The following is a 25,948-nucleotide window of genomic DNA, read 5'->3' as shown; positions in this document are numbered from 1 at the left end:
ATGCAGCACTCCATCACTCTCCTTCTTGGTCCAATAGCCCTTACACAGCCTGGAGGTGTGTTGTCCTGTTGAAAAACAAATGATAGTCCCACTAAGCACAAACCAGATGGGATGGGATAGCCATGCTGGTTAAGTGTGCCTTGAATTCTAAATAAATCACTGACAGTGTCACCAGCAAAGCACCCCCACACAATCACTCCTCCATGCTTCAAGGTGGGAACCACACATGCGGAGATCATCCGTTCACCTACTCTGCGTCTCACAAAGACACGGCGGTTGGAACTAAAAATCTAACATTTGGACTCATCAGACCAAAGGACAGATTTCCACCGGTCTGTCTATTGCTTGTGTTTCTTGGCCCAAGCAAGTCTCTTCTTCTTATTGGTATCCTTTAGTAGTGGTTCCTTTGCAGCAATACGACCACGAAAGCCTGATTCACACAGACTGTTGATGTTGAGAGGTGTCTGTTACTTGAACTCTGTGAAGCATTTATTTGGGCTGCAATCTGAGGTGAAGTTAAGTCTAATGAACGTATCCTCTAGAGCAGAGGTAATTCTGGGTTTTATTTTCCTGTGGCAGTCCTCATGAGAGCCAGTTTCATCACAATGCTTGAAACTTTCAAATTTCTTGAAATGTTCCATATTGACTGACCTTCATGTCTGATCCCCCCCTCCCTCCCACCCCCACCCCACCCCACACACTCACACACACACGGGACGGTTGAGCTAACGTGTGCTAATGTGATTAGCATGAGGTTGTAAGTAACAAGAAAATTTCCCAGGACATAGACGTATCTGACATGGGCAGAAATCTTAAATTCTTGTAAATCTAACTGCACTGTCCAATTTACAGTAGCTATTGCAGTGCAAGAATATCATGCTATTGTTTGAGGATAGTGAACAGTTAATAAACCAATTAGGCACATTTGGGCAGACTTGATACAACAGTTTGAACATAAATGCAATGGTTCATTTGATCAGTATAAAATTGTGCACATACACTGCTGCGATCTAGTGGCCAACATGTAAATTGTGCTTAAACAGGAATAATAATTTTTTCCCTTTCTCTTGAGTTTCAAAGATGATAAAAATAAAACAAAAATGTAAAAAACATTTTCTTTGTATTATCTTTCACCAGATCTAATGTGTTATATTATTCTACTTTAATTTTACATTTCCACAAACTTCAGTGTTTCCTTTCAAATGGTATCAGGAATATGCATATCCTTGCTTCAGGCCCTAAGCTTCAGGCAGTTAGATTTGGGTATGTCATTTTAGGTGAAAATTGAAAAAAAGGCTCAGATCCTTAAAGTAATGATGGACTGTCATTTCTCTTTGCTTATTTGAGCTGTTCTTGCTATAATAAGGACTTGGTATTTTACCAAATAGGGCTATCTTCTGTATACTACCCATACCCTGTCACAACACAACCGATTGGCTCAAACACAATAAGAAGGAAAGAAATTCCACAAATTAACTTTTAACAAGGCACAGTTGTTAATTGAAATACATTCCAGGTGACTACCTCATGAAGCTGGTTGAGAGAATACCAAGAGTGTGCAAAGCTGTCAAGGCAAATGGTGGCTACTTTGAAGAATCTCAAATATAAAATATATTTTGCTTTGTTTAACATTTTTTGGGTTACTACATGATTACACATGTGTTATTTCATAGTTTTGATGTCTTCACTATTATTCTGCAATGTAGAAAGTAGTAAAAATAAAGAAAACTCTGGAATGAGTAGTTGTGTCCAAACTTTTGACTGGTACTGTATGTGTTCCAGAGTAGAGAGTAGAGTGCAGGTTGTTGGTGGCACCTTAATTGTGGAGGACAGACTCATAGTAATGGCTAGAACGGAATAAATGGAATGGTATCAAACTCAGGGTAGCCTAGTGGTTAGCGCGTTGGACTAGTAACCGAAAGGTTGCAAGTTCAAATCCACAAGGTACAAATCTGTCATTTTGCCCCTGAACAGGCAGTTAACCCGCTGTTCCTAGGCCGTCATTGAAAATAAGAATTTGTTCTTAACTGACTTGCCTAGTTAAATAAAGGTAAATCAAACACAGATAACATTCCAATAACTCCTTTCCAGACATTATTATGAGCTGTCCTCCCCTCAGCAGCCTCCTGTGGAGTAGTGTTCCAGAGTAGAGAGACCCACAGTAGCAACTGTAATTGAGTACTAGCAGTGTCTGCTGTGGCATGTGGGAAGGTGCAAGTTACATGAAAAAGATCTAATCTCTCAATGTTTGAATCGCTCAATGTTCATTTCAAAGTGCACCAAATTCATATATTTATCTGTTGAAATAATTTTCTTTATTTATTAGCCTTGAGTGAATGTACACGAGAGTGTACCCCCTACTGGCTTTGGGCTAAGCCCACAGTGTCTTCAAATCTTATAAACACCCCTGATTGTTTTAGGTGGATTTTAAGATATTCGCATGAAAATCTGTTGCCAATTGGATGGAATCCTAGTTATTGAGAAAGAGTTCAAATTATGTAAAAAATTGCAATGTTTTCTATTGATTAGAATTGGAGGCAGCTGACAGCAGCAAGAACTAAACTAAATAATGAAGAAACTCGCCATATTAAACAAATATTGCTGGTTTACTACTCTCCACAAATAACAGCCAAACTAAGTACACGTATGTCCTTGTGCACTGCTGGGACTTGACTTGAACAAACTTCTGTTTCTCAGTCTGTAGCATCTCAGTCACCGCCTGGTATGGCAACTGCACCGCCCTCAACCGTAAGGCTCTCCAGAGGGTAGTGAGGTCTGCACAACGCATCACCGGGGGCAAACTACCTGCCCTCCAGGACACCTACACCACCCGATGTCACAGGAAGGCCATAAAGATCATCAAGGACATCAACCACCCGAGCCACTGCCTGTTCACCCCGCTATCATCCAGAAGGCGAGGTCAGTACAGGTGCATCAAAGCTGGGACCGAGAGACTGAAAAACAGCTTCTATCTCAAGGCCATCAGACTGTTAAACAGCCACCACTAACACTGAGTGGCTGCTGCCAACACACTGACACTGACTCAACTCCAGCCACTTTAATAATGGGAATTGATGGGAAATGATGTAAATATATCACTAGCCACTTTAAACAATGCTACCTTATATAAATGTTACTTACCCTACATTATTCATCTCATATGCATACGTATATACTGTACTCTATATCATCGATGGTATCCTTATGTAATACATGTATCACTAGCCACTTTATACTATGCCACTTTGTTTACATACTCATCTCATTTGTACATACTGTACTCGATACCATCTACTGTATCTTGCCTATGCTGCTCTGTACCATCACTCATTCATATATCCTTATGTACATATTCTTTATCCCCTTACACTGTGTACAAGACAGTAGTTTTGGAATTGTTAGTTAGATTACTTGTTATTACTGCATTGTCGGAACTAGAAGCACAAGCATTTCGCTACACTCGCATTAACATCTGCTAACCATGTGTATGTGACAAATAAAAATTTGATTTGATTTGATTTGATTTAGAAGATCAACAGTAATACATATTTGGAATAGACAAGCCAGTCTGTTTAACTGATAAGTCGAAAACCACATCCTCAATGCCAGTCTCTTTGAAATGCAATCAAAACTGTTAAATAATGTTTTATCTATATTATATATTGCACACTTATTACACACTATTGATATAGCTACAGTAATATGGTACATCAGGCCAACTCAAAGGACCATGCAAATGGATTTTACAATATTCAACATATCTGTTTCTGGCATAGCTTCTCCAAATAGATAAGGTATTGCAAAAAGGACAGAAATAGAGCATACACTTACTTTTAACATTATTAGCAAAATTTCAGTTGCGTTTTACTGTACTATACCTCCAGTACAGCAGGTGTCAGTAATTATCCAATGTTAATTGTAGAACATTTAATGAAGAAGACGTTCGTCTGTCGGAAGTACCCCTTCATACAACGGAAGTTTAGAATTTCAAGATGGCGCTGGAAGGAATGGACCATAATGTAAGTGATTTCGTTGTCTTTATTATGACTATCACACTTTTGAGAAATTATTGTAGATAAGGCATTGATTAGACACTGAACAGTGTGTTCTGTAAAGTTGGTGCTCGTCAGAAGACGGTTGAACTGTTTGAATGGACCAAAACGGTCTGTCAAAAATAGAGAATCCTGCCAGTTTGCTGTCTCATTGTAAGCTACTTTTAGCTAGCTAGCTAGCTAACTGTTAGCTTTCTAGCTAGTTAATCGAATTAATTATGTTTGTTTCAGTGACATTCCTTATTTTTGTGACTATGCATAACTTGGCATAAGTTAAGTATAATGGACAACAAAAAAATATAGCTAGTTAAGTAACGTTAGCTAGCTAATTTAGTTAGCCGCTAGTATGACATTTTTGTCAGTAAACTGGTAAAAATCTTATCTTAAGCTAGTCGTCTTTCTAGATAGATAGTTGGGCCTATATATACGTTAGTCACCTTGATGTTAATTATCTAGCTAACGTTATATACATTGTGTACTTGACAACTGTCCAACAACTATCTCAGTTATTGAACATGTATCGGTGTATTTGCAGATGGAGATGGAGGACAGTAAAGGTGGTTCTGGTCTCAGGCAATACTACCAGTCCAAGATAGAAGAGTTACAGGTAAGCAAACACAGGTTTTAATCCAAATGTACTAGCTAACGTTACATGTTGTCTGTTGACACCGTAGTGACACTACTAATACAACTGTCAAGCTAAGAAGTAACTGGTCTCTCTGCATCCAGTTGACAGTGAATGACAAGAGTCAGAATCTCAGACGTCTACAGGCTCAGAGGAATGAACTCAATGCAAAAGGTAGGAATTATGGTTATCTATCCAGAACAACAACAGCTAAACTTCTCTTCTAAATAGCAGTGTAGCTAACTAGATAGTAGTTAATTCATTGTGACAAAGCCTAAAGTTCAAGCCCCAGAGCTGACAAGGTACAAATCTGTCGTTCTGCCGTCATTGGAAATAAGAATTTGTTCTTAACTGACTTGCCTAGTTAAATAAAGGTTTTACATTTTTAAAAATAAATATTGTAGCAATAATTGTGTGGATTATAAATTGTCAGTGCTGTGTCGGACTACTGTAATTTGATTGCACTCAGGAACATGCACATTATGAATTGTTCAAATCTATTTGCTTTGTCCCCAGTGCGTCTCCTTCGTGAGGAGCTGCAGTTGCTACAGGAGCAGGGTTCCTATGTTGGAGAGGTGGTGAGGGCCATGGACAAAAAGAAAGTGCTGGTCAAGGTGTGTATGAAGCTTTTTTTTTTTGCTGAAATGTAACACAAACTTTTTCGGTGGTAAACTGTAGTTGCTCTTAGATGACATTGGCAGTCTACTGTAATATTGTGTCCAGGTCCATCCAGAGGGAAAATTTGTGGTGGATGTGGATAAGAATATTGACATCAATGATGTAAGTATGGAAACATTGTTGTTGATATTTCACCACATTGTGGAGAGAACTTAATGTTTCTATGTACAAAGGTAGATCTGTGTACAGTTCAGATTATCAACACACAGGAACCATATTTTAACCACATTCATTTGTTTTTGTCAAATTGGAATAAGTGTTAACAAAATTCAGTTGAAAAGCAAAAAATATCCAGATCCTATCCAGATGGCTGGACAGAAGATTATTATTCATGAATGTATGCACTGATTAACCCCGTTGCCCATTCCAACAGGTGACTCCAAATTGCCGCGTGGCACTGCGCAATGACAGCTATACCCTTCACAAGATCCTGCCCAACAAGGTGGACCCGCTGGTCTCCCTCATGATGGTGGAGAAAGTGCCTGACTCCACCTACGAGATGATTGGCGGCCTGGACAAGCAGATCAAGGAGATTAAGGAAGTGATTGAGCTGCCAGTCAAGCACCCAGAGCTCTTCGAGGCTCTCGGCATTGCGCAGCCCAAGGTGGGTAGCCCAAATGGAATAAATCCCTTATTGTGTTCTTTCTTAATTCAGATGTTGTATCATCTGTATATGTTAACCACTCTTACAATGTGAAGTCAAGCAATTACCTTTTGCATTTGAGTTTACTTTATAAGCATATAGAGTAGGCAATGTCTGAAAGGGATGCAACACTCCAAAATCAACCTTTTGTCAGACCTTTTCATACGTTGTTGGCAGTGCCCTAAGGTCTTGTTCTGGTCATGTCTCATAGCATTCATCACATAAACCTCAAGTCTTGATTGTCAGAAAGAACAGAAAGTGGCACCAGTTAATTCCAGCATAATAATCTTAAAATACATCATGAAATTTGAGATGCACTCTGTGTCATGTCTCTTAGGTTGTCTAACCCCCCTTGTTGTGTGTCTCTCCACCAGGGTGTGCTGCTGTACGGCCCCCCAGGTACAGGGAAGACCCTGCTGGCCAGAGCTGTGGCCCACCACACTGACTGCACCTTTATCAGGGTGTCCGGCTCGGAACTGGTGCAGAAGTTCATTGGAGAGGGTGAGTCATCAACGGTCAGCCATTTCGGTTACCATTCGACAGGGTTCCCAACCGTGAAGTAATTCCGGTAATAACAAGGAATTAAAGTTAGGGAATTCCAGAATCAAGGAGATATGTTTTGCTGCTTCCATTCTCCAAATAGCTGCTGTTTAGCTCAAGCATGTTTAAGTGCATTTCACTACTTTTTCATGGAGAACCGCAATGAGTGAAAGTAGTGGGCTAAATGTCTCTCACCATGCGTAAAACAGAAGCTGTTATTATAAGTATTTCACTCACATCACGCTGCTGGCTGAAACCCTGCTCTCCTCCCCATCCCAGGTGCCCGTATGGTGCGCGAGCTGTTCGTCATGGCCCGCGAGCACGCACCCTCCATCATCTTCATGGACGAGATTGACTCGATCGGCTCGTCACGTCTGGAAGGGGGCAGTGGGGGCGACAGCGAGGTGCAGAGGACCATGCTGGAGCTGCTGAACCAGCTGGATGGCTTCGAGGCCACCAAGAACATCAAGGTGGGTGACTCGTACACCACTGTCATCTTTATAATGCTTTATAAATTCTACTCTACAATAAAACTCACACTTATATAACTCCACACACACAGTCTAAACCCTTACTTAATTTGTATGCTATTACTCTGCCACACCACTCTTGACACCACTTTCTCTGCGGCTTTTCTCCACTGATTTCAATCTGCAGCTCTCCTGTCAGTACTGTCTGACAACACTTTCTTTCCACTGCTCACCAATCAATCACACGCTAGATCTTCTATTCTCTATTCACTGTCCTCCCACCCAGTCTAGCACTCAACAACCTCTCAATCTGTATTTGCATGTTCTCTGTGATGGTACAAATAGACAAAACAACCAGTATTTTTTTTAAAGACAATTCTATAGAAATTAGCAATAAATACAGATTACAAGTATTTCATTGTCTAAATGTGATAAGTCAAATAGTAGTACAGTTTTTTTTTTTAATATTTAGAAAATACCAATGTGTTTAAAATCGATACATTTGATGTTTAAAGACTAAAAGCAGCTATGTCCATGTTGAGCAGTTCAGTGCTTGGCCCTCCATCTCTGAGGCTGCCTCAGATTCCAAGCTGATGTCCACGTCTATCTAGGGCAGCTTAATCCTGCTGCTCAGGTCCAGGCTGTAGCGGTGGGGCTTGCCAGAGGCATTGCCAGCACGGAGTCCACCGTTAAGTGGTAGATCTTCTGGGACGCTGTGACCTTTGATCCTCAGGGCCTTAGAACTGCCAGCGGGACTCCTCTCTGGGGGTGCTGGATGGTGGGGGTGGACCGAAAGTCTGAGAAAACGGCAGAGTTTTTGACGAACCTGACCTCCAAGGGCTCCGCGAGCTCCTGCAGGCTCTCTTCCTGCTCCACCTCCCTCTTCCTCCTCTCCTGATGCTAGAGGGAAGGAGGGATGAATGGACAGAGAAAGAAAGAGTAGGTCAACACCACACAGTATGACAATCAGACCCTTAACACTATCAAAGGGGAAATTGTGTTGCTCTGTAGCAGTACAGTACTCCGTGTACAAAACATTCAGGACAGCCTCAATTCATCAGGGCATAGACTCTACAAGGTGTCAAGTGTTCCACAGTGATGCTGGCCCATGTTGACTCTAATGCTTCCCACAGTTATGTTAAGTTGGCTGGATGTTTTTTGAGGGGTATTCTTTATACACCCGGGCAACTGTTAAATGTGAACAATCCAGCAGCGTTGCGGTTCTTGACACACTCAAAACGGTGAGCATGGCACCAAACCCTGTTTAAAGCCTGTTGTCTTTCCCACTCTGAATGGCACACACAGACAATCCACGTCTCAATTGTCTGAAGGCTTAAGTATCTTTCTTTAACCTGTCTCCCCTTCAATTACACTGAAAGTGGATGACCTCAATAAGGGGACATGGCTTTCACCTGGATTCACCTGGTCAGTCTATGGCATGAAAAGAGCAAGTGTTCCTACTGTTTTTGTACACTCAGTGTATATATAATACAGTGACATGACTCTACTTCTGCCATGAGAGAAAAGTCGTTCAGTGAAGAACGTGACTGAGCTGGGCCTGGGGACAATAGAATTAGGAATTAAAATGAATCTTGTTATGATGGTCCTAAGGGCAGCAATGTTAGTCAGGGAGTTGGTTAACAATGGTTTGCCAGTGCTTTGATAAGATGGTGTTAAACTATGAATGTGAAGAATGTATATGCACTGTATGTGTGTTAGCTAGCCAGACAGTTAGAGGAATGATTCCATGAATTCTTCAAATTAACTGCCAATCTGCCAACATTCCATTCAAACAATGCAGTCAATCCACAGCTACACTGGTTCAAATCAGTTGATGCTAGGACAAGTAGAACATGCAACAAATACTGATATTGTATCATATAATAGCACTCACTGCTTTCCAAGAAAACATTTATGGTCTGTTTACATATACTGAACAATAATATAAATGCAACAATTTCAACGATTTTACTGAGTTACAGTTCATAAAAGGAAATCAGTCAATTGAAACAAATTAATTGGGCCCAGATCTATGGATTTCACATCATTGGGCAGGGGTGCAGCCTTGGGAGGGCATAGGCCCACCCACTGTGGAGCCAGGCCCAGACAATCAATAGTTTCCCCCCACAAAAGGGCTTTATTACAGACAAATAGTCAACAGTTTCATCAGCTGTCCAGGTGGCTGGTCTCCGATGATCTCGCAGGTGAAGAAGCCGGATGTGGAGGTCCTGGGCTGGCGTGGTTGGACATATTGCCAAATTCTATAAAACTATGTTGGTTGAAATGAGCATTCAATCCTCTGGAAACGGCTCTGGTGTACATTCCTGCTGTCAGCATGCCAATTGCACACTCTCTCTAAACTTGAGATATCTGTGGCATTGTGTTGTGACAAAACTGCCCATTTTTAAATTCAGAATGTAGTATGCTTATTGGTCATAGTATGGATATAGTTAGAATGCCGAAGGTTCCCAGATGTCGTACTAAATTCACCAAGATACGAAGTATACAAGCAGTGGACACTTTCTATGCTTTTAGGGCCCATAATGCAGTTCTTCAGAAAATGGGCGTGGCTTCACAACGTTTTCAGATTTGAAGAAAACGGAGGACAATATGCAGCGGAAGTACAACGAGCGGATACAAATTCATTGCTTTAACCTATTATAAGAAATGTTAAGAAAATGTTGAGCAATCTAATAAAGTAATGACTTTTCACAAGTTACATTACACTTTATGTTGGCTGACGACGTTAGTTGGCTACTAATACATCGAACTTGCCAGTATATTAACTATATGCTATCTAACTACCCAACGTTTATTAACTTGATTTTTCACATCATTCTTAGCTAAGTTTCTATCGTCGTTATGAATTCTCAATGGACATTGTTTATTCTGGCTATCTACTCCGATTTCAGAGCACTTTCATCTGAGTGTGCCTGAGCACAGAATAATTGTTGAATTTACGAACGCTCAACACCTGTAGAATATGGCCGGTGTCAGTAAATGTTGGCAAGAAATAGCGTAATTAAATTGTTGCCAGAAGCACAGTTAGTCACCAATGCTCTGGATAACATGAAAACAGTCTAACCAGCTCTGCTATGGCTAGTAAAATGGTCAGTGAGCTGTTCTCTCATTTGTATATGGAAGTAGCTAGCAAGCTAGCCAACGTTAGCCTGTTAGCTTGGGTTTAGGGAATTGACAGTGTTTGTTTTATTTATTTTTTATTTAACGAGGCAAGTCAGTTAAGAACAAATTATGATGGTCGACGCTGGGCCAATTATGTGCCACCCTATGGGACTCCCAATACCAGCCGGTTGTGATACAGCCTGGATTCGAACCAGGGAGTTTGTAGTGACGCTACTAGCGCTGAGATTCAGTGCCATAGATCGTTGCGCCACTCGGAACGCTCAACCTCGGCCAGAGCATCCGGTGTGCACTCTGTCCATTTGTGCTCTCGGAGTATTCAATCTGACAAGGCTCTGTATTTACGAAGTCCCAGAGCTCTTTCTACTGCTTTGTATGATGCCCACGTGTACCTGGATTGCTATACCTGGATTTGAAATGTTTCAATTTCTTGAGCGAATCTCTAAACAAAATGCACAGATTGGCACAGTTGTAAAAGCAAGACCACCTAAGACTATAGTATAACGTTAGGATTCATCTTCCTATCATATGTTTCTAATTCTGTTCAATTTACAGAACAAATGTTGCGTGGAGTAGCTGGGAGTCATTTGTGTTCGGATGTGTTAATATCCTAAACCCTTTATGTCTAATGTTCTTGCAATCTACAACCTACTTTTCCCACACTACAGTCTTTTGTCTTCATGAAGTATTCATACCCCTTGACATATTCCACATTTTGTTGTTACAGCCTGAATTCAACATGGATTAAATACATTTCTCACCCATCTACACACTACCCCCATAATGAGAAAGTCAGAGCATGTTTTTAGAAATGTTTGCTAATTTATTAAAATTGGAGACATATCTAAATTACATAAGTATTTCACACCTAAGTCAATACTTTGTAGAAGCACCTTTTGGCGGCGATTACTGCTGTGCAATATTTGCCATTTATTATTAAAAAAATTATTCAAACTCTTGTCAAGTTGATCGTTGCTAGAAAGCCATTTCCATGTCTTGCTATAAGATTTAAGTCTAAACTGTAACTAGGCCACTCAAGAACATTCAATGCTGTCTTGGTAAGCAACTCCAGTGTATATTTGGTCTTGTGTTTTACGTTATTGTCCTGCTGAAAATGGAATTCATCTCCATGTCTGTTGGAAAGCAAACTGTACCAGGTTTTCCTCTAGGATTTTTCCTGTGCTTATAGCTGTATCTGTTTTTTTTAATCCTAAAATAAACTCCATGGTCCTTGCCGATGACAAGCATACCCATGCAGCCGCCACCCTGCTTGAAAATATGAAGATTTGCACGCCGTTATGTGTTGTTGAATTTGCCCCAAACATGACACTTGGTATTCAGGACAAAAAGGTAATAAGTGTCTTATTGCAAACAGGTGCATGTTTTGGAATATTTTTATTATTATTCTCTACGGGCTTACTTTTCACTCTGTCATTTAGGTTGGTGTTGTGGAGTAACTACAATGTTGTTGATCCATCCTCAGTTTTCTCCTATCACACTAATCCCTGAGCAGTTTCATTCCTATCTGGCAACTGAGTTAGGAAGGACACCTGTGTCTTTTGTGGTTACTGGGTGTATTGATACACAATCCAAAGTCTAATTATTAACTTCACCATGCTCAAAGGGATATTCAGTATCTGCTTTTTATTATTTTTACTCATCTACCAATCGGTGCCCTTTGCGAGGCATTGAAAAACCTCCTTAGTCTTTGTGGTTTAATCTGTGATAGAAATTCACTGCTTGACTGAGGGACCATGCAGATAATTGTATGTGTGGGGTACGCAGAAGTCATAAAAAAATGTTAGCCACTATTACTGAACACGGAATGAGTCCATGCAACTTATGATATTTGTTAAGCACATGTTTACTCCTGAACTTTAGGCTTGCCATAACAAAGGGTTGAATACTTATTGACTCAAGACATTTCAGTTTTTAGTTAAAATTAATACAAATGTAAAAAATGCACACTAAATTCCACTTTGACATTATGGGGTATTGTGTGTAGATCAATGACACAATATTTATTTAATACATTTAAAATTCAGACCATAACATATCACATTTACATACGTTTTCAGACCCTTTATTCGGTGCTTTGTTGTTGCACCTTTAGCAGCGATTATAGCTTCTTCTTGGGTATGACGCTACAAGCTTGGCACACCTGTATTTGGGAAGTTTCTCCAATTCTTCTCTGCAGATTCTCTCAAGCTCTGTCAGGTTGGATGGTGGAGGATCACTGCACTGTACTTACAGGTCTCTCCAGGGATGCTCGATCGGGCTCTGGCTGGGCCACTCAAGGACATTCAGAGACTTGTCCTGAAAGCCCTCATGAGTTGTCTTGGCTGTTTGCTTAGGATTGTTGTCCTGTTGGGAGGTGAGCCTTCGCCCCAGTCTGAGCGCTCTGGAGCAGGTTTTCATCAAGGATCTCTCTGTACTTTGACCATTCATCTTTGCCTCAAAACATCCCCACCGCATGATGCTGTCACCACCATGCTTCACTATAGGGATGATGCCAGGTTTCATCCAGACATGACGCTTGGCATTCAGGCCAAAGAGTTGATTCTTGGTTTCATCAGACCAGAGAATCTTGTTTCTCATGGTCAGAGTCCTTCAGATGCATTTTGGCAATCTCCAAGTGGGCTGTCGTGCCTTTTTACTGAGTGGTTTCCGTCTGGCCACTCAACCATAAAGGCATAATTGGTGGAGTGCTGCAGAGATGGTTGTCCTTCTGGAAGGTTCTCCCATCTCTACAGAGGAACTCAGGTTCTTGGTCACCTCCCTGACCAAGGCCCTTCTCCCCCGATTGCTTAGGTTGGCCAGACGGCCAGCTCTAGAAAAGTCTTGGTGGTTCCAAACATCTTTCATTTAAGAATTACGTGGGACCTTTTATAAAGACGGTTGTGCCTTTCCAAATCATGTACAATTGAAAAACCTGTTTTGCTTTGTCATTATAGGGTATTGTGTGTGGATTGAGGATTTTTATATTTAACATTTTGTATTTAATCCATTTTAGAATAAGGCTGTAATGTAACAAAATGTGGAAAAAGTCAAGTGGTCTGGATACTTTTTGAATGTACAGTATATAGATAAGAAGGGCATACCAAAGAAGCCAATAGGGAGAAGGTGAATAAATACACCTCTGCCGTCTTCAACCAGGATCTCAACGATCACTGCCTCATTGCCTGCGTCCGTAATGGGTCCGCGGTCAAACGACCACCCCTGATTACTGTCAAACGCTCCCTAAAACACTCCAATGAGCAGGCCTTTCTAATCGACCTGGCCCGGGTATCCTGGAAGGATATTGACCTCATTCCGTCAGTACAGGATGCCTGGTTGCTCTTTAAAAGTGCTTTCCTCACCATCTTAAATAAACATGCCCTGTTCAAAAAATATAGAACTAAGAACTGATATAGCCCTTGGTTCACCCCAGACTTGACTGCCCTTGACCAGCACAAAAACATCCTGTGGCATACTGCATTAGCATCGAATAGCACCCGCGATATGCAACTTTTCAGGGAAGTCAGGAACCAATATACTCAGCCAGTTAGGACAGCAAAGGCTAGCTTTTTCAAACAGAAATTTACATCCTGTAGCACTAATTCCCAAAAGTTTTGGGACAATGTAAAGTCCATGGAGAATAAGAGCACCTCCCCCCAGCTGCCCACTGCACTGAGACTAGGAAACACTGTCACCACCGGTAAATCCACGATATTTCAGATTTTCAATAAGCATTTTCTGCGGCTGGCCATGCTCCCCACCTGGCTACCCCTACCGGCCAACAGCTCTGCACCCCCTACAGCAAGGCACCCCCCCCTCCCCGCCGCTTCTCCTTCACCCAAATTCAGACCGCTAATGTTCTGAAAGAGCTGCAAAATCTGGATCCCTACATATCAGCTGGGCCAGACAATCTGGACCCTCTCTTTCTAAAATGATCCGCTGAAATCGTTGCAACCCCTATTACTAGCCTGTTCAACCTCTCTTTTGTATCATCTGAGATCCCCCAAAGAAAAAAGAAAAAAAAGCTGCCGCAGTCATCCCCCTCTAGACCCAAACTGTTATAGACCTATACATAGTCTATCGGTAAATAGCCCACCCAATTTTACCTACCTCATCCCCATACTGTTTTTATTTATTTACTTTTCTGCTCTTTTGCACACCAATATCTCTACCTGTACATGACCATCTGATCATTTATCACTCCAGTGTTAATCTGCAAAATTGTAATTATTCGCCTACCTCCTCATGCCTTTTGCACACAATGTATATAGACTCTCCTTTTTTTCTACTGTGTTATTGACTTGTTAATTGTTTACTCCATGTGTAACTCTGTGTTGTCTGTTCACACTGCTATGCTTTATCTTGGCCAGGTCGCAGTTGCAAATGAGAACTTGTTCTCAACTAGCCTACCTGGTTAAATAAAGGTGAAATAAAAAATATTCATCCTGCCCTGACTTTTCTAAAATCTTTGAAAGCCAAGTTAACTTCTTATGGGCACGTCCCACCTGGCCAACATCCGGTGAAATTGCAGAGTGCAAAATTCAAACTACAGAATTATAAATATTTAACTTCCATAAAATCACAAGTGTAATACATCAAAAATAAAGCTTAACTTGTTGTTAATCCAGCCGCTGTGTCAGATTTCAAAAAGGCTTTACGGCGAAAGCACACTATGCGATTATGTGAGGACAGCGCCCCGCATACAAAAGCATGAAAAACATATTTCAACCAGGCAGGTGTGCCACGAAAGTCAGAAATAGCGATATAATAAATGCCTTTGTTCTTCTTCTGTTGGCACTCCAAAAGGTCCCAGATACATCAAAAATGGTCCTTTTGTTCGATAATGTCCTCCTTTTATATCCATAAAAACTCAGTTTAGCTAGCGCGCTTCAGTCAATCCACCCAGTTTCCCTCCATCAAAATGCATACAAAATTAATTCCAAACGTTACTAATAAACTTTTCCAAACAAGTCAAACAGTGTTTATAATCAAACCTTAGGTACTCTAATACTTAAATAAACGATCAAATTTAAGACGGAGAATCATTATTGTCTTTACTGGAGAAAAATACCAAAGAATGCGCTCTCTTCCACTTGCTTGGAAACACTACAGCCAAAATGGGAGCCACCTAGAAAAAAACTACAATTTCTGGCTCATTTTCCCCCCAAAATTAGACATCTAGGAACTGCAATTTGGGACGATTTCGCCTTATAATAAAAGTGACAGCCATTGAACAGTGGTAGGCTGAATATTTCTTTGGGGTGGATGGTTTGTCCTTGGAGTTTTGTCTGCCATATCAGTTCTGTTACACTGACAGGCATTATTTTAACAGTTTTAGAAACCGTAGAGTGTTGTTTATCCAAATTTACCAATTAGATGCATATCCTAGCTTCTGGGCCTGAGTAACAGGCTTTTCATCCGGATGTGAAAATACTGCCCCCTACCCAAGAGAGGTTAACAAAGATCACCAGCCATTTCGAATCCCACCGTACCTTCCCCACTATGCAATCTGGTTTCCGAGCTGGTCATGGGTACACGTCAGCCACGCTCAAGGTCCTAGACGATATCATAACCGCCATCAATAAAAGACAGTACTGTGCAGCCGCCTTCAACGACCTGGCCAAGGCTTTTGACTGTCAATCACCGCATACTTATCGGCAGACTCAACAGCCTTGGTTTCTCAAATGACTGCCTCACCTGGTTCACCAACTACTTCTCAGATAGAGTTCGGTGTGTCAAATCGGAGGTCCTGTTTTCCGGACCTCTGGCGGTCTCTATGGGGGTACCGCAGGGTCCAAACCTCGGGCCAACTCTTTTCTCTGTATAAATCAATGATGTTGCTCTTGCTGCTGGTGAGTCTCTGATCCACCTCCTATGCAGACGACACCATGCTGTATGCTTCTGGCACTTCTTTGGACACAGTGTTAACAAACCTCCAAACGAGCTTCAATTCCATACAACACTCCTTCCGTGGTGTCCAACTGATTTTAAATGCTAGTAAAACTAAATGCATGCTCTTCAACCAATTGCTGCCCGCCCGCCTAGCGTCACTACTCTGGAAGCTAGGCAGAATATGTGGACAACTACAAATACCTAGGTGTCTGGTTAGACTGTAAACTCTCCTTCCAGACTCACATTAAGCATCTCCAATCCAAAATCATACCTAGAATCTGCTTCCTATTTCGCAACAAAGCCTTCTTCACTCATGCTGCCAAACATACCCTTGTAAAACTAACCATCCTACTGATCCTCGACATCGGCGATGTCATCTCCCTCTAACTTTACAAAATAGCTTCCAATACTCTACTCAGCTACTCTACTCACTGTCTATCACAGTGCCATCCGTTTTGTCACCAAAGCCCCATATACTACCCACCACTGTGACCTGTATGCTCTCGTTGGCTGGCCCTCGCTACATATTCATCGCCAAACCCACTGGCTCCAGGTCATCTATAAGTCTTTGCTAGGTAAAGCACCGCCTTACCTCAGCTCACTGGTCACCATAGCAACACCCACCCGTAGCACGGGTATATTTCACTGGTCATCCCCAGAGCCAACACCTGCTTTGGCCACCTTTCCTTCTAGTTATCTGCTGCCAATGACTGGAACAAATTGCAAAAATCACTGAAGCTGGAGTCTTATATCTCCCTCCAACTTTAAGAAATCAGCTGTCAGAGCAGCTTACCTGTGCACAGCCCATCTGTAAATAGCACACCCATCTACCTCATCCCCATATTGTTAATTATCTTCTTGCTCTTTTGCACATCAGTATCTGAACTTGCACATCATCATCTGCGCATCTATCACTCCAGTGTTAATGCTAAATTTTAATTATTTTGCCTCTATGGCCTATTTATTTCCTTACCACCCAAATCGTCTACATTTTCACACACTGTACATAGATTTTTCTGTTGTGTTATTGACAGTACTTTTGTTTGTGTAAGTCTGTTGTTTTTGTCGCACTGCTTTGCTTTATCTTGGCCAGGTCGCAGATGTAAATGAGAACTTGTTCTCAACTGGCCTACCTGGTGAAATAAATAAAATAAAGCTGAATAAGACCCAAAGGACTAATATTGTATGTTAAATGTGTTTTTACTCCCTCAGGTCATCATGGCCACCAACCGTATTGACATCCTAGACTCTGCCTTGCTCCGACCCGGCCGCATCGACAGGAAGATCGAGTTCCCCCCTCCCAATGAAGAGGTCAGTACAGCCCCATCTTTTTTTTTTTTGCCCCTAAAACATTGTGTTTATCAATATATGAGTCATACATTTATTTTAGTGTCAATCTCGTCATAAACACATTTAATTTATTTAAATTCAACCCACAACTGGCATCAAAGTAATCATCAATTCTGAGCGCAGCACCACGAGACCTAGTTGTAATGCCCATGGTCAATTTGGTTTGACATTCGATATCCCTATGGGGCTAGCTAGGGGCCATCAATAAATTACACTATGTACATGGGTCAATATTTTTAACTGTCAACTCCAAATTTCAATGGCTTAACCTCAAACCAACTATAAATTGTAGAAATTCATCTACAAATATCGAAAGCATTTGAGACAACTAAAAGATGTGCAACAGGAAAATATTATTGACGGACCCTAATTAGCCCCAGAGATAGACTATCCAATGTCAAACCAATTTTGCCACAGTCGCACACCAGCCAGCTGAAGCTAGTTGAAGAAGTTGACTAGCACTAGCTATACTAGGTGACTTCAAGACGTAAGACCTGGTTAGACTGTTTCAAGTTATCTAGAAGGGTAAGTGACTATAACTGCATACTGTTTTGTCAGGGTGGCTGTACAAAAGCTTGCCACATGCGAACACACAAGACGACCACAGTAACCCCCCCTCATTCACGGTAAACGCTGCATATGTCGGCTCAATTGGAAATTAACTTTAAATGTCAAGCACACTATAATGCTGATTGAATTTAATCCCCGCCTCGGTATGGCAAGACAGCACAGTGCAACATATTTAGACTGTTGGTAGTAATGATTACATCTGTTGGTGTTCTGTACCATTTGTTCATTTAAAAAATAAATGATTTAAATTAAGGATTTATGCCAATGAGTCTAGTCCAACATCTTTACGGTCTCCTCACACAAATATTTTTGTATTTGCGTTGACACTTATTCAGCTTCATGTAAGCAGCTTGCTACTACAGTGTCTGCTCCTCCTTAGGCCCGTTTGGACATCCTGAAGATCCACTCAAGGAAGATGAACCTGACGCGTGGAATTAACCTGAGGAAGATTGCAGAACTGATGCCTGGAGCCTCTGGGGCTGAAGTTAAGGTAATGGACTGAGATGCACAGTTTGGAATGGGGCCCACCAAATGAAGGCTAGCACAGACAGTTCCGTGTATGATGGGTAGTAAGGAAAACTTTGGCCCCGTCCAGAGATGACCCCTACCCCACAGTTGTGTAGATCTGTTTGTTTCGCCATTGTACATTTTACATTTTGTAATGGTTCATTGTAGTGGATACATGTCCAACTGGGCTTGACATTTACGGTGTATGTAGAATATCAGGAGAGAATAACCACAGACTTGATACTCCACAAGTTATGGAATGGGGCCCACCACATTAGGGCTAGAACATGCACAAGGGCAGAACATGTACAACTATGACTGTGGCGGTGACCATATTATCAGACATGACCACAGTAAAATCATGATAATATCCTCTTATGCACTCTGGACATGTGTTCCCAACTCGCTAAAGATCTTCAAGTTGCTAATGGATGGTACTCAGGGCTATATTGTCACTCTAACCACTCTGACAACAATGCAGATGCAGTTAGAAAATCACAAACACTTATCATCAAACCAGTATGTGCTTTTAAAACTCACCTCACCGTGCGTGATTGATCAATATGAAGAAAGAAGTTCAACAACAGGTTGAAACTGAGTGGAAAACATAGTTGTTGAGGATGTTGTTTCAATGCCGAACCATGAAATGGACAGCTCTTTATAAGTTGATGATTAATGAAACTCAACCATATACATATTAGAGTTTATGCAAACTCATAGGCCTATATACTGTATGAGCTCAAGCCCGAAAAAAAAACAGGAATTAAAATAATGATTGTGCTGTTATAGCCTACCACATATTAAACACAGCAAATACAAAAAACTGATTTAAGATCACCTACATGACCAAAAGTAGTGAACAACTCATTCTAAAATCATGGGCGTTAATATGGAGTTGGTTCCTATTTGCTGCTATAACAGCCTCCACTCCTCTGGAAAGGCTTTCCACTAGATGTTGGAACATTGCTGTGGGGGCTTGCTTCCATTCAGCCATGAGCATTAGTGAGGTCGGGCACTAATAGTCAGCGTTCCAATTCATCAAAGGTGTTCAATACGGTTGACGTCAGGAGGCCTGGAGATTCAAAACGTGTTTATGTTAATTGACTGTAAATTACCATGAGACCGGCATTCTTTTGCATGACAAATGAACGTCTGACAAAATGTCATGACCGCCACAGCTCTATGTACAACGAGCCATCCTGAAACATCCCCTAGTCCAGGGATTGGTAACCATGTTCCTGGAGTGCCTTAGTGTTTGACCACTGTCGGTCTTACTTACTTTTTCTTATTTCACCATGGAGAAACCTTTGTTTCTGTTCCATCTTATTCCTCAGGGTGTGTGCACCGAGTCAGGGATGTACGCCCTCAGGGAGAGGAGAGTGCACGTCAACCAGGAGGACTTTGAGATGGCTGTCGCCAAGGTTAGTCTTCTATCAATGTTACTGTCTTAACACTCCAAGAGACAGTTTGTCTCTATTTTACCTCTAGCTCCCTTTTGTCCATATTATGCCGAATGTAATCAATACTACACTGAACAAAAATATAAATGCAACATGCAAAGTGTTGGTCCCATGTTTTGTGAACTGAAATAAAAGATTTCAGAAAGTTCCCATATGCACAAAAGGCTTATTTCGCTCAAATGTTGTGCACAAATGTTTATATCCCTGTTAGTGACCATTTCTCCTTTGCCAAACCACCTGACAGGTGTGGCATATCAAGAAGCTGAACATTACACAGGTGCACCTTGTGCTGGGGGGACAATAATGTTCCGTTTTTATTCACAACACAATGCCACAGATGTCTAAAGTTGAGGGAGCATGCAATTATTAACTGACTGCAGGAATATCCACCAGAGCTCTTTCCAGATAAGTGAATGTTCATTTCTCTACTATAAGCTGCCTCCGTCGTCGTTTTTTTAGAGAATTTTAACAATATGTCCAACCAGCCTCACAACCGCAGACCATGTGTAACCACGCCAGCCCAAGACCTCTACATCCGGCTTCTTCACCTGCAGGATCATCTGAGACCAGCCACCTGGACAGCTGATGAAACTGTTTACACATCTAAAGAATTTCTGCACAAATTGTCAGAAACAGTCTCCGGGAAGCTCTTCTGTGTGCTCGTCGTCCTCACCAGGGTCTTGACCTGACTACAGTTCGATGTTGTAACCGACTTCAGTGGCCAAATGCTCACCTTCGATGGCCACTGGAAAAGTGTGCCCTTCACGGATGAATTCCAGTTTCAACTGTACCGGGCAGATGCAGAGCATAGCGTGTGTGGAGTCGTGTTGCCGAGCGGTTTTCTGATGTCAACAGAGTGGCCCATGGTGGCGGTGGGATTATGGTATGGGCAGTCATAAGCTACGGAAAATGAACATAATTGCATTTTATCGATAGCTATTTGAATGCACAGAGATACCGTGACGAGATCCTGAGTCCCATTGTTGTGCCATTCATCTGCTGCCATCACCTCATGTTTCAGCATGATAATGCACGGCCCCATGTCACAAGGATCTGCACACAATTCCTGGAAGCTGAAAATGACCCAGTTCTTCCATGGCCTGCATATGTCACCCATTTGAGCATGTTTAGGATGCTCTCGATCAACGTGTACGACATCGTGTTCCAGTTTCCGCCAACATTCATTAACTTCGCACAGGCATTGAAGAGGAGAGGGACAACATTCCACAAGCCACAATCAATCAGCCTGATCAACTCTATGTGAAGGACATGTGTCACCCTGCATGAGGCAAATGGTGATCACACCAGATACTGACTGGTTTTCTGATCCATGCCCCTACTTTATTTTATTTTTAAGTCATCTGTGATCAACACATGCATATCTGTTTACCCAATCATATGACATCCATATATTAGGGGCTAATGAATTTATTTCAATTTCCTTATTTCCTTTTATGAACTGTACCTCAGTAAAGTCTTTGCAATTGTTGCATGTTGCGTTTATTTTTGTACAGTGTAGTTACTCTTGATCAGAGATTTTGTATAAAATAAAAATGATCTATACTGGTCCCAGATCGGTTTGTAGTCTTTCGGAGTCTTTTGGACCATCTTGTCAGCGTGTCAATTGCATTAATATAATACAAAAATACCCATAAAAATCAGTGTTTAAGTTGGATTTATTTTAGTTTGAGTTTTTATTTTTACATTTTTTTACACATTAATCAACGTTTCAGTAAAATTGCCGGTTTTAGCCAGCCGGCTAATGTTCAACCGCAGTCCCTGGGCAGGTTATTAAAAACAATTACGCTGCGTCTCAATCCACTGCACCTATGTCAGCCTTTCACGTCTGCGATGGCAGAGCTACAGCTCTGTTTGTCAGATCAGGAGACATCCCAGAAATCTGTCTTTAGTGTTTTGCTCTACGACCTCCACGGGACTCATCTGAAGTCAGTACCAACTACTTCTGTCTGTAGTGACTGTTGTTGCGACACCAGATGTTTTAGTTGGATACCAGGTTTAGTATCATAATACTCTATCTTAACGATACTCAATACCAAAACGATACCGCAGCAACAAAATAAGAACTGTGGGGCTTTTAAAAACTTTTTTTTTTTACATTGAGCAATATGTTGGTAACTGGACGAACAAGTAGAATATCTACTCTGTATTACATTTCTTACAAAAATACAACACCATATTAAATAACAGAAGAATAGCATCAATTTTCCTTATGCAAAACCATTCAGAGCAGACAAAATAATGGAACAATTACATTATCAGGGTTAATTTGTTAATCTGTGGCCATAATATTTGGTAAAATGGCATTCATTACAGCTCATTAATTTAATGTATTAAATTAAGTTTAGTTCCAAAACGACACACTTTGAAGCTCATTTCTGAAGCTTCTATATTGCAATAGACATGTAGTCTAAATGCCATAGAAATACAATGCAATTTACCCAGACAAACACAAAGTAGTTCAAATATATTGCTGTGAAGCTGAGTGCATTTCACATTACTTTTGGGTTGTGTAATCATAATGCTCACATGAATGTCATGCAGAATATATATGTTCATGTCATTGTCACTCAAATGATTCACATTTAGTGGAATAACGACAACGTTACAATGAATGTAATGTGTGAAATCATTTTGGAACTGAACCTCCCTTGCACTGCTTTGTTACACCTTTTTGTTGTTTCTGTGGTTTGGCCCTCATCTGCTCTGTAATCAACGTATTCCCATAGTTTGCTTCTTTAGCCAGTTTTGTAAACAAGCTGCGGCATGGTAAGGTGTTTTCATTAGAAGAGAGTGAAAGGCAGGATACCTAGTCAATTGTACAACACTGCGTTCAACTGAAATGTGTCTCTTGCATTTAACCCAGTCATGCTGCCTGCATTTTCTCTCTGGCTTGCTTCTCACTGTGTTAGCTGCATGTGCAAGTGCATCCTTGTAGCTACTGCCCCCTTGAAGATTCAGAATTACTAGACTCGATCCTCTCAATCCGTATATGATGTGAGACACATGACATAAGTACCAAACGTTTTCATGTTTTGGTATCAGAAAAAGTACAGATGTTTCGGTATACATTGCAACACTGACCAAACTATGGAAACGGGAGACTCACAAACACAATGGTGTTCTCTCCGTGTTGCCCCCTACAAGTGTCACAGGACTCATCTGAAGGTAACCCGATACCAGTTTAAAAAAGATTGGAAGTATGGAAGTAGTTTTGTGCCAACAAAAAGGGGTTAAATGTGTCAAAATATATATTTCCTGAGCTTTCTTGTATCTCCTAGATATAGGACAGACATTTCAAAACCTTATTTTCTTAGGATTTATTTTTTGACTGTCTGTTTTACCATGTATCAATGTGTTATTCCATGCATTTCTATGGGCTATAGCCAGTGGTCTAAAGTGCGACCAATTTGTTCACATATGCGACCAATTTGGTCGCATATGCAACAAAATATTTTGCTGTGTGACCAGGAAAAAAATCTCCCAGATAATTGTTCTAATGATAATTCTCCGCTGTACCGTTGTTTCTGATTGTCCTAGAGGGAAAAAGTCAGTGCAAATTCGATGGCACCATTATAGAGCGGAAACAGCTTGCTTCTATCACACGCCCGTGTAGTTTTAATCTGGGCTGTTAAAACGACTCGGGTGTCGTTAACCCTTTGTTTAAAAACGTTTCAGTCATTACATCATTGGCTTGCTAGCTAATTTGACCACATTGTTACAGTCTTATAAATCCCTCAGCAATCTACACAAAATGCCACATAATGACAAGCAAAAACAGGTTTAGAAATTTTTGCAAATGTATTAAAAATAGAAAGTATTCAGACCCTTTCCTATGAGATTTGAAATAAAGCTCAGCTGCATCCTGTTTCCATTGATCATCCTTGATGTTTCTACAACTTGATTGGAGTCCACCTGTGGTAAATTCAAATAATTGAACATGATTTGGAAAGGCACACACCTGTCTATATAAGGTCTCACAGTTGACAGTGCATGTCAGATCAAAAACCAAGCCATGAGGTCAAAGGAATTGTCCGTAGAGCGCCGAGAAAGCATTGTGTCGAGGCACAGATCTGGGGAAGGCTACCAAAAGATGTCTATAGCATGGAAGGTCCCCAAGAACACAGTGGCCTCCATCATTCCTATATGGAAGAAGTTTGTAACCACCAAGACTCTTCCTAGAGCTGGCCGCCGGGCCATATTAAGCAATCGGGGTAGAAGGGCCTTGGTCAGGGAGGTGACCAAGAACCCGATGGTCACTCTGACAGAGCTCTAGAGTTCCTCTGTGGAGATGGGTGAACCTTCCAGAAGGAAAACCATCTCTGCAGCGCACCACCAATCAGGCGGAAGCCACTCCTCAGTAAAAAGGCACATGACAGACTGCTTGGGAGTTTGCTAAAAGGCACCTGAAGACACTCAGACCATGAGAAACCAGATTGAACACTTTGGCCTGAATGCCAAGTGCCACGTCTGGAGGAAACCTGGCACCATTCCCACGGTGAAGCAAGCATGCTGTGGGGATGTTTTTCAGCGGCAAGGACTGGGAGACTAGTCAGGATCAAGGCAAAAATAAACGGAGCAAAGTACAGAGAGATCCTTGATGAAAACCTGCTCGGGACCTCAGACTGGGGCGAAGGTTGACCATCCAACTGGACAACGACCCTAAGCACACAGCCTTGAGTGGCCCAACCAGAGCCCAGACTTGAACCCGATCGAACATATTTTCAGGAAAGACCTGAAAATAGCTGATCCGCAATTCTCCATTCCATCCTGACAGAGCTTGAGAGGATCTGCAGAGATGAATGTGAGAAACTCCCCAAATACAGGTGTGCCAAACTCGTAGTTCCATACCCTTGAAGAATCAATGCTGTAATTGCTGCCAAGTGTGCTTCAAAAAAGTGCTGAGTAAAGGCCCTGAATACTTATGTAAATGTAATATTTCAGTTGTATTTTTTATAAATTGGCACAACTTTCTAAAAACCGTTTTTTGCTTTGTCATTATGGGGTATTGTGTAGATTGAAGGGGGGGGGGGGCAATTTCATATTTTAGATTAAGGCTGTAACATAAAACAAAATGTGGAAAAAGTCAAGGGGTTTGAATACTTTCCGAAGGCACTAGGTCTACAGGATATCAATGATAATAGCAATGAGTGAATGACATCTCTTGCAGATTTTGTACAATTTTCTATGTAATTTATCTCGATATGAAAATAGTGCTTTTACACAGTAAAGAAACCCAATATTCCACAAATGACTTTGTAATTTCAATGACTGGTATTTGTATCAGCATTTCAGCTTTTATAATAAACTAATGTCTTTACATTGTAATAAACTAAAGGTTTATACTTTTAGGGATTGAAATGGACAGACCCTTTTCCCCAGAGTTTGTTGTTTTGTTGATCACTGATTTTAATTTGGCTCCTTATGACGAGGTCCATTATCACTGGCTAACGACCCCTGCCCTGTGTCTTTCCAGGTGATGCAGAAGGACAGCGAGAAGAACATGTCCATCAAGAAACTCTGGAAGTAGACCTTTGGGATTTTTTGGGACCCGAACGCAGATATTTACCTGCAAAGTCAAACATGTATATTTTTACTCTTTTGTTTTAAGATTGGTTTATAATTGTTACCCAAAATTAAGTCTAAAATAAAATGGTGTCTCCCCACTGAGAAACAAGTCCTCCATTTCCATTTTTTTCCCACCCTCTTCTCCTGTAGCCTGATCCAAGGTCTGTTTGTGCTTGGTTACACAACTATAGGAGTTGGCTATACAGGCTCTCTCCCCCCGCATTCAAGGTAAATACTGCAGATGTTGGCTCAATTGGAAATTACCTTTTAAATGTCACGCGCTATATATAGCCTGGTTTCTGATTGAATCCCGGCCTGAATAAGGAATACTCCTCTTAGCAGAATTCCAGGGTTTTTTATCTTTTCTTTCCTTTAATCCTCTAATCCATCTTCTCACCACTCTCATCCAATAGATCTCATCCATTGGTTTGTGCAGG

The 25,948-nt window shown here is 41.2% G+C and overlaps 1 protein-coding gene across 1 annotated transcript; it reads left to right on the top strand.

The window, feature by feature from the left end:
* Nucleotides 1-3,914: 3,914 nt before the first annotated feature.
* On the top strand, nt 3,915-25,620 carry LOC139376464 (26S proteasome regulatory subunit 8-like). The gene is made up of 12 exons (XM_071119085.1): nt 3,915-4,019; nt 4,588-4,659; nt 4,782-4,851; nt 5,194-5,291; nt 5,401-5,457; nt 5,729-5,959; nt 6,373-6,499; nt 6,818-7,008; nt 17,251-17,349; nt 18,338-18,448; nt 19,800-19,886; nt 25,420-25,620. The coding sequence occupies exons 1-12, from the start codon at nt 3,993-3,995 to the stop codon at nt 25,471-25,473; spliced, it is 1,224 nt and encodes a 407-aa protein (XP_070975186.1). The 5' UTR covers nt 3,915-3,992; the 3' UTR covers nt 25,474-25,620.
* Nucleotides 25,621-25,948: the final 328 nt, after the last annotated feature.

This window comes from Oncorhynchus clarkii, chromosome 20 (genome assembly GCF_045791955.1).
Source record: "Oncorhynchus clarkii lewisi isolate Uvic-CL-2024 chromosome 20, UVic_Ocla_1.0, whole genome shotgun sequence".
Classification (NCBI taxonomy): Eukaryota; Metazoa; Chordata; class Actinopteri; order Salmoniformes; family Salmonidae; genus Oncorhynchus; species Oncorhynchus clarkii.
The sequence above is the reverse complement of the archived record's forward strand: the minus strand, read 5'-3'. Positions and strand labels throughout refer to the sequence as shown.